Here is a 10,471-nt window from a genome sequence, read left to right as displayed (position 1 = left end):
ATCATTATTATTATACTTATACTGGTTGCCAATGAACCAGTAAAATGGTTCTGAACAAATGGATTTACAGCTATTTGTCCTCATAAATTTTTTAAAGGTATTGTTCTTATCTTTACTATAAAGACATTGATATTATTACCCCTTTCATCATTTAGTGTAGACGTGTCAGTGGAATGCATACTTACATTACAAAAATATCATCACACTTGGCATTTATAGACAACTTCGTTGGATGTTTCATCAGATGAGACAAGGATTCTATGGGTAATGGGAATGAAATTATCCTGTCACCTCTGTCAGACCCCTTTGTTTAGGAAGACTTTTATTGACACTCTATTTTGTGGATAAAAAAAGGATATAATTGTTCAGGACTGTCAAGAGAACACCTTCCATGAGCATTAGAGATGCATGAAAATATAAAAGTAAAAAAAAAAAAAAAAGGAAATAAAGGCAGTGGTTACTGCAGCTTTCTAAGACAAATGAAATTGTCATGACTTCTATTAAACACAAGAGCACTGTTTACAGTTAGTTTGCCATAAATGACACAACTAATCCAAGACTGGTTCTTGCAGCATGTTCAGAGGTTTCGGTGTATAACAAACACCTTGTGTAACACTTGGCTTTGCATCCTGTTATGTATATCTGTATTGGAGGTGAGGAAAATTGGGGGACAAGGGATTTGCTATTGACTTAAATGGGCTTGAGTCAACCAGGAGATGTATCCAGGAAATAACAAATATTAATGGTGATGGGGTTTTCTCCTATTTCCAAGCAGAGGGCATTGTTTTTCAGTTCTATCTACTGCATTGACAGTGGTGAATGCCAAGTGATAATAATATGTGTACTGAATCACATTAGCTATGACTACAAAGGAAAGATGCTTTATAGTTGGTTAATTCTTAATTGCTTCAGAGTGCACCTCTGAGACAAAATGAACAGAGGGGAGAAAAAAATGTCGCTGGTTAAATGCCTGTGGGACTTGAGACCTGTAAATGTGAGCACTTTTATGAATCCCATTTAATACATTTTCCAGCATATCCTCAGCCCTCATTTCAGCTCATGAACACAAGACACAATGAAATGGACTGATGAAAAACTCCAGGCCCAGATTAGATCAAGGCTAGTGGGACCTCAGAACAACGTGTCAGGTACTGCAGGTGGGTTGTGACACTTTGACTACATTATCTAGACCCTAAATTAAAAAAAAAAAGGAGTTCCCTGTAGGGGGTCACAACAACCTGTAGCCTGATCAGCTTCAAAGCACTCTCCTCCCCTGCTGCTGAGCCTGCTCAGGACCTCCAAGCTGGCCTAGGACGAGCTTATCCTCTGGCAAGAAGGAAATGGGAGATAGGGGCAGAAACCCTTACAAAGGTTTTTTTAGATCCAGGTAGACAAAGCCTTGGCTGGGATGAGATGGCAATGATTGTGATTTGAGCAGGAGGGTCAGACTAGATGACCTCCTGAGGTCCCTTCCACCCCTAATTTTCTATGATTCTAAATGGGAGAAGAACGGCAGAGAGGGCTAGTGCTGCATCTTTCACAGGCAGCTTCAGGCCATCCCTACCCAGGACCACAGCATGGAAATGACAATGCAGCCTAGTGCCTGGATGTTGCGGCTGTGAACAATTGCTCCCTGGGGACTGGATGCAGCTGCACCCTAGGCCTCCATCTCTCTGCCAGGGCTCAGCGCTGGGGTTTTTATCAAGCTGACTGTAGAGGGGAGGGGGGCTGCACAGACGTCCCTGCTGGACCTGGTGTGTTCTGTGCCTGCCTGCTGCTGCTTTCAGCAAGAGACAGGCCACCTGCAAAATCACACAGGCAGCGGGGGCAGGCCCCAAATGTTTTGCATCACTGAGGGCTTCAGCTGTAGACCAGGCCAGGAGGCAAGGTCAGGCTGGGTGGTCCCTGCCAGATATACTCTTAATCCAACAGAAATGGCTTTCCCTGGCCTTGGGGCCGAAGTGGGGGGGGGGGGGGGAGTGGGAGGTGTGCTTGATTGATTTCTGGCCAGCTTCCCTCCAACCTGGCTGATCGCAGTGCTCCTGAATCAGGGATGCAGGGATGCATTTTCCTAGATAGCTGTTGTCAGACTTCGCAGCCGGATGCAGAACCAGATGAGGGGGGGATTTCCTTTGTCCTTTATTCTGGCATCCCTGCCCAGGCACGCCTGAACCTGTCAGTCTTTAGGGCCTGGCTGACTGCATTTGTACTGCTTGTGCAGGCTGCATCTAAGCTGGGGGTGGGGAGGGAAGCATGGCATCTGTTCCTGGAGGAGGAGCTGATCAGCGACCTGCAAGCATCAAAACAGAGGCACTTTAGCGCCTTTTAATAAGTCACTCCCTTCCTCTCCTGTTCCCTGCCATCCCCAGAAAAAAATCTGATTAATAATCTCCCCTGTAGATGTATAGGAAACCCTCCTGAGTGGGAGAGGTGGATGAGCATCTCAGCAGGGAGCTGGACACCATGGAGCACATCCGAACACCCAAGGTTGGTACCTACCAGGGAGGCTGGGGGGGGGATGGATGGAGAGATGGATGGATGCCTGCAGTGTGGAGGGATGGAGCTATGCTGCCTGGCTCAGGAGAAGCCAATAGGAGGAAAAACGGGCTTTTATATGTTGATGATTTTTGGCTCAGATTAAAAAAAAAATTAGCTCACCTCTAGTTAGAAAACAGATACATGAAACCCTGTGAGACTGTCTGTCTGGCTGTCATACCTGTGCTTTTTAGCTGCTTTATTTTTTTTTCAGCAACTCACTATTCATTTAGCTAAAATATCCCCACACGTGTAAAGCATTGCTATGTAATGTTGAGTGAAATGTGTGTTAGGCAATTTACCCTTATTCAGCCATGATGCCTTATGTAAACCCCATCCTGGATGGCTGTAGTTAAACCAGAAGGAAAGGTACTTAAGTTATTTTCTTCTTCTTAATCCCTTAGTTTATTCCATTATTTCAAAGTCCTGGCAGAGATTGAATATAGTTTTAGCATTTGCTATTTATCTAGCCTAATCAGCATATAGCTTTGTATAGGGTAGACCTGTATTTGTCTGTGAAACCGCCTTTTTTTCTGAATAGATGAACATAGATGCAAATATGTTTTCAGCATATCAAAACTGGAGATAATGAAGCAAAAAGAAAAGGAAAAAAAAAGAAAGCTACTAATAACATGTCTAGCTTAGTGAGTAAAGTGTATTAATTTCCTATTTTTGTTTAGTCTAAAAATGCATCTTTATAGCCCTGAAACTCTGATTTTAAATAGTTCTTCATGTCTAGTTGTATATGGTCAGGCTTCATTATTGATGACCATCATGGTGACATGGATTCAAGATCAGGGCCTGCTGTTGGATTTGGATGTTGGGGCCTCTGGCTTCTGTACAATGAATATGTTAGTTTCTTTTTCATCTTCCTCAGGAAAAAGCCTTTTATTTCATGGGATTCACTTGCCTTCCTGAGTTAAGCAAAAACAACCCCTTTTTTAGTGTCTACTCCACCACAGGTGGGAAATACCCAGTGAGAATTATGTGTAATTATCTAACTGAGAAACAGTGAAAATGTGTAGAGGAAGAAATTAGCAATTGATTAATAAAGGCAGAGCATTAAATATTTCCTAAGGATGGAAAGCCTAAATGATCTAGCTCTCATTTATAGCAATAGGATTTTGCCCACTGGCTCGTCAAGGAGCAGAAGCAAATCTTAAAATTCTTACTATCCAAATATAAAATGTGTTTTATATCAGCCACAAAAAAGACTGCTAGTGCTGGTGTTGCACTGATCATCCTAGTCAGGATTGGATGGCTGTGGGTCCTAGGCTCTAGACAGCCTATTTTATTGTCTTTGAATAACAATTATGGGGATTCTTTATCTGATATAATAATGCCATTTGGAGGATTATTTTTGGAAGAGCTATGTTTACACAGATCGATACTTAACATAATCATATAAAATTATAAGAAAAAATACACTAAACATGAGTTGATTTTGAAATACATCTCCTACCCATTTTCCCTTAGATACCACTGAAATATCATTATCATTAGTGACCTGACAAATTAAATATCTTTGGTTTGGATGTAAAAAGCCAGAAATATAACAGTCTGCTTTCTACTAAATTTGTATTTTTTTTATCTGGATCTTGGTATGAAGTAGACCATTTCCAAGCAACTGCAGAAATAAAATGAAATAATTGTGTGAAAGTAAAAGTTATTCTAATTAAAATCCAATGCTTTCTCCTCCCCTTTCAACTTCATCCACAGTTTAGTCGGTTGTTTGTTTTCTAGATACATTTCATACAACTTCTTACAGTGAAAAACCTAGTCAACTCCCAAATCAAAGTAAAATGCACACACAGAAATCTAACAAAATCTGAAATATCAAAAATGAAATTCTTATCCCAACCAAAGTTTTTACCCACAAAAAGGAAAGGTACTATAGCTAATATGAAGCCCCTCAGGGATGTAGCTATTGCTATTAATTTCATATGGTAGATGCTCAGGTACAAAGGTGATGACTGGCAATATAAAACCTTAAATAAATCTGAAATCTCATTCATGAATGTATCTTGCAAGCAGTTGCGTAATTTTGTTAATTATTGTTAATTATCCATTATGATTTTACAAAAAGAGAGTCTAGCCAGCTATTGTTATCACTTTCTCCCTCTGAAATATATTTTTCTAAAAGATATAAATAGATTTTAATCAGACAAATGCATGTATGCAGTCTGAAACATCCTTGAAATTCATCCTTTAGCCACAGAGCTTTCAGCTTTGGCAGTATTGATCAGGTTATTATGTTTCCAGTAAATCTGCTATAATGCTGAAGATGTGCTTCAAGGCCAGTATTTGATGTACTGTGCTCAAGTCAAGTAGAGAAGCCCATTTTTGCCACAGTTGACTTAAATCAATGTATCAGTTTCCAGTATGCTTCAAAGTGCAAGGAAAAGAAAAAAATATATGCGCAATTTAAGAATAACATATAGTGGCATTCAGAAATGGTATTAAGTATATTTTCAGTTCTTCCTTAAATAAGTGATAAAATGAGACACCTTATTATTTACAATTTGTATTACAGGCCAGGATCAAGGCCTCATTGTACTTAGCACTGTACAGACTTAAAGCAAAGGATGTATCCTTTCTATTAGTAAACAAGAGCAACATAGTGTGCCCTGGAAAATTATGGAATAGAGAAGAAAGGTGACTCAAGGTCCTGTGGATAATTAATGGCAGAAATAGAACACTTGAGTTCAGTGCCCTGTCCCCTAGTCCAGTAGTTTTTAACCTGTGGTTCACGAATCTCTGGGGCTCCGCAGAATATATCAAAGAGTTCTGTGAAAGATGACTGTGATCAATCAAAAGTATATGAATACCCACATTTACAATTCAAAGGGGTTCACACCTCCTTTCAAATTTTTTTAGGATCTGCAAATGAAAAAGGGTTAAAAGCCACTGCCCTAGACTAACTACCTTCCTTGAAAACCGTGTTTTCATTTGTATTTCCTTATCTGGAGACATGCCAGAGTTGTAACAGGCATGGGAGTCGATGAGGATTGCTACCTCTGCCATTGTTTATGAAAAACTCTTTCAACATAAATTCTAGCCTTTGAAACTTTTTCATTCTAAAGTGCCATGACAGCCTGAAAGCTGTTTTCTACAAGAGGGTCTGACACCAAAAGATGTCAAGTATCATAACAGGTTAGCATTCCTTTCCTTGAAGGATGTTACAGATTTAAGGCCCTATAAGGATCAGGCACAGTAATTGTAATAGCGTCAATCCATATTAAAAGAAAATGGAGAGTTTGAATACAAGCTGTTCTATTTCCAGTAATTCATGAGATAATGAACATTGTTATTACCATACATAGTTATGTATAGAATAAGAACTGCCATACTAGGTAAGACCAATGGTCCATCTAGCCCATTATCCCCTTCAGTATCCTTCCTGGCATCCTCTATTTATTGGGTTAGAAATGCCAGAAGAAACATCTGCAACCATTCTGTTCAATAGCCAGTAAAAGATCTACCATCCCTTAATTTATCCCATCTCTTTCTGAACTTGGCGATTCTATCTGCTTCTACCGCTTCCTGTGGTAATGAATTCCACAAGTATACTACACACTGCCTGCATCTACCTGTGCACATTTACTACAGAGCAACCAAAATTACTGCACAGTATGGGTACATGTCTACACGGCCATGCCTGTACTGTGCAGTAAATATGATGATTTGCGCCAATTTATGCCAACACATCATGCAGGTATCAAATTTGTGCCCGATTAGTTACTGTGCATTAATAAATCTGTAGACGCCTTACTGTGGAGTAACATTGTGTATGTGGACTGATTTGGGACTAATTTTGGTCCCAAGGTAGTCCACGCGCAGTGTTACTATGCCTTAATGCCTACACATGTAGACATTGGCCTATTCCCACTTACTGTAAATTTAAACCACCATAAATGAACGTGTAGACAGGCTTATTGTATAAAAAAATACTTCTCTTGTTAGTATTAAACCTGTCACCTACTAATTTCAGTGAGTGTCCCCTAGTTCTAGTATACTCGCACTTGCTAAATGACAGTTCCTTGTTCACTTGGTCCCTGTCCTTCATGATTTTATAGACCTCTGTCATATCCTGTCTCAGCCTTCTCCTTCCTAAACTGTAGATTCCTAACCTTTTTAGTCTTTCCTGGTATGGCAGCTGCTCCAGCCCCTATTATTTTGGTTGCCCCTGTGTATCTGTTCTACTACATCTTTTTTGAGATGCGGGGACCAGAACTGTATTCAAGATGTTGGTGCATCATGGATTTGCATGATGACATAATGATGTTCTCCGTTTTGTTTTCAATTCCTTTCTTAATGATGTCCAATATTGTATTGACTTTTTTGGTCACCATTGCACACTGAGCTGTAATAATTAGTTACATGCAGTCCATTGCGTTCTGATAAGTAATTAACAGGTTATGTGAGGCTGAATATGCATCCAAACAGACATGTATATTACAGCAAGAACCTTTTCACACTGTAAATGTAAACCTGTACAATAGAGAATTGACATGCCCAAATTTAGGAGCAGCTAATCACTGCCCGTTACTATGTGCTTGTATATGTACATACAACAAAAAAACACTCTCTTTTTGCAACCAAAAATTAATAACAAACCACTGTCTGCCATTAGTATGGAACAGATAGCAAGGTAGTTTAGGGAAGCTGCCAAACACTAAAATGTTCACTAAGTGAAAAAAACAGTCTTCAAAAATTAATAAGCTATCTCTGCATAGACTAAAAATGTTTTGTTAACTTAGAAACGTTTCTGACCAGGAATAGATTGACAGTTAAAGAGTTATAAAGGTATGTTTCCTTCAGATAATTATTTAATTTATTATTATTAGTTGATTATGACTTTTTATTTAGCAATATCTCATCACATTTGTCTTTAGCTACATATTTTGGCAGCAGGCCTACTGAATTTCAATATTCTCTTAATTAATAAGGAAGACTCATCCTCGGTATAATTCTTTTGTTTTCAGTTGAATTATCACAGGGACGCATTTTGCTCAGTAACTCTGGTTAACATATTATTTAGGAGGGTTAAAATTATTCTATTGTTTTAGGTTTTGCATCATCACAAGAGAGGTCTCTTTCTCAGGAAGTATTTAAGATATAGCACTGTTTGCATGCTTATGACATATATTCCTGATGAATATACCATATTTTTGTGCGTACAACATAGACCTTTTCCCCAAAACCAGGTGCTGGAAATTAAAGTGCATATTACACGTGGGGAAATAACAGCAGTGTCTGCCTCTTAAACTTTGGCAAGGCCAAAGTGAAAGTAAAGTCTGCATAGGATCCACTGGGAGCAGAACAATGAGCAGACTTTTGGCTCCCTACCTTCTGCTACTCCTTCTGCTACTTAGTTACTACAAGGAAAGATCCTTTTTTCTTCATTCTGCTTTTCAAAAGCAAGATGGATATTTTATTCAAGGACACGTTACATACAAGAAAATATGGTATTATTCTCCAAAGGAAATTGCAAGTAGGCAGGAAGAATGTGTCTTTGGGTTGTGTACAGATAATAATTAGATAGCTGAGGGATTCAAATCAGCTAATGTGCACAGCCATTGCATGAGGAAGCAAATATCTTCTGTAACAATGGAACACAAAGAGCATGGGGATTTGCCCAAGACCACAGCTGAGTCACTACCAGAGATAGAGAGATTCCTAATCTAGGATTCTTAATGTCTGCTTTCCTCCTATAATCACCAGGTTACCTTTTCCTAATGGTAATTTGTATTTCATTCAGCCCAACCGACTAGTCAAAATGCCACTTCAAATGGGCAAAACTTATTATTTAAACTGATAATAAGATTTCAGTGTGTGAAAGGGAAAACAACTTTTGCCTTTCTGGTCTAGTGCTTGCCAAAAAAACCCACTATGCCATATATGGCTTTTTGTTCGATTACGTCACTCACGTGTGTAGAGCATGGAGTGTCAGCAAGTTGCTTTCTTTCAGAGCTGTTTAATGGTTATATGACAAATTATAAATTCTGAGTAATTTGACTACTACTGCAAATACCCCATGACTGTCACACTTTTGAGTGCTTGGCAAGCAGTTAATAAATCTGTGATTTTTTTTTCCATGACCTTTATGTCTCAAAAGGGTTGGATGAGAAGGCCAAATGCAGGCCTGGTTTCTCTGCAGAAAGATAGAGGTTCTGGCTTGGTCCTTATGCCTTATTGAGGCTTTGGTTCATTAGCTTCGGGTGCCCGGGGAAATAGAACCTTTTTAAAGTGCCAGGTTGTTTATTTGCTTTCTAGGCCCTTTTTGATGGTGACTGGTATTTACCCCTCAGGAATGCAGAAGAATTCAAAAAGCTCTGCTTTTGATTGTGTAACCACTGTATGTTTCATGGGCTTAGAGTTTACATTTACATTTGGATCAGGCTTTTTTTCTATTTTGAAATTTCTTACTTTATTTGACTTTTTAAATCTGAACCAGTTGCTTATAACTAGGGACCTACCTAAATTGCAGTTTCGTGATTTTTCAAAGCAACAATGAAAAACATTGGTTTCTGCTATCACCACGAAAAATGACATTTCCCGCTATTTTGTATGGAGTCACTTCCTCCCCTGCATCCCCCTCTCCCTATAAAGCTTACTGGAATACAAAGAAAGCATGGCAATTCCTGCAGCCATAGAGCACGTGGTTTGAGAGCTACTGAGAGTTGAGCTAGTGACATATTTATACATATGCTTGCACTGCAGCACTGGGTGCTTTTAAAAACGCCCGGCACTGCGGCGCATGCATTTGTATAAACAACAAAATGTGCAACAGCACTGAGAAAATGGTGGCGGCATGCCTTTGAACTAAAACACATTGAAGGTGTTTTAGTTCAAAAGTGTACTCCTCCATTTTTGCTGTTTATACAAATGCTTGCAATGCAGCGCCGGGCACATCAGCTCGCATGCAGAGCAGACTCGATTAATCGGTGCATGGGAGCAGTCAAATGTATATGTATAAATGCCTGTAGACTCAGTGAAGGTGCCAGTCAGGAAAGTGAGAGGGTTTTGGTGCCATCTCTTAAGAAGCCAGATGCAATGCTGCAACAAGATGAGTGACTGGCCTTGGCCAATCAGTGATAAGGGACAGGGCCTCTGGGGTGCCTCAGCCAATCAGCAGCAAGGGGAGGCTCATCAGAAAAAGACAGTGAAATCAGCTCCATGTGCTGTGAGCAGCCCATGAAAATCCCTTCATTTTGCCATGATTTAGGTAGGTCCCTACTTATAAAACCTTTCTCAATCCACTGTACACTCTGGACTAAAGTTTGTGGCACTGCATTGCTGAGTTTTACATACAGATAAGTTTTCCATTTTTAGGGCATAATGTGCTTTCTTTGAAGATCCATTTAGTTTAGTTTTATGTCAGATGGCTGTGACAATGGACTCAGAATCTTAATGCTAGTGCTATTGTAATATAACACCCTGTGCTGTATTACATTCTGTGATCAGACGTTTCAGACTGGTGACTGGTAACAAATCAAAACTCAAATCTGAACAAATGGAAACATCTAGAGATCATGGGTTAGATTTAAAGCCCCAGGTCTATACCTAATTTTAATGTTTCAGATCTAGGTTGGATGTGAGTTTTGAAGGAACCTGTTTTCTAGTATTCATTTGAACGTAGGTTAAATAGAATAATAAGATGGTGGAAATCTCGCTTGATCTTGTACAGTTTCTAAAATTTACAGTGCTTATTGAATGAAGTTTGAAAAGACTTGAGCCTGAATTTTTATATAAAAGCAGTTTACAGCATTTTGGTCCCTGCAAATCTGAACCAGAATTGTAGTCTTGAATTGAACCTGAGACTATAATCTGCATATAGTGTGAATCTGAACCTCCAAAATTGTTATTTCCAGTTGAGTTCCCTCATTTCTTAAGTTAACATCATGGCATTACAAGCCAGGTAGGAATTTCTTAT

At 39.3% G+C, this 10,471-nt stretch overlaps 1 protein-coding gene across 1 annotated transcript in view; it reads left to right on the top strand.

Annotated features, from left to right (window-relative positions):
- The first annotated feature begins 2,103 nt into the window (after positions 1–2,103).
- The window catches only part of MTMR7 (myotubularin related protein 7), an 84,339-nt gene continuing 75,971 nt past the window's right edge, over positions 2,104–10,471 (top strand). Inside the window, exon 1 of the mRNA XM_006262529.3 lies at positions 2,104–2,487. Coding sequence (XP_006262591.1) covers positions 2,464–2,487 — 24 coding nt within the window. The 5' untranslated portion in view covers positions 2,104–2,463. The remainder of the gene's footprint in view (positions 2,488–10,471) is intronic.

The sequence above is a fragment of the Alligator mississippiensis genome, chromosome 2 (genome assembly GCF_030867095.1).
Source record: "Alligator mississippiensis isolate rAllMis1 chromosome 2, rAllMis1, whole genome shotgun sequence".
Lineage (NCBI taxonomy): Eukaryota > Metazoa > Chordata > Crocodylia > Alligatoridae > Alligator > Alligator mississippiensis.
Note: the sequence above shows the minus strand (reverse complement) of the source record. Positions and strands in the feature narration are given on the sequence as shown.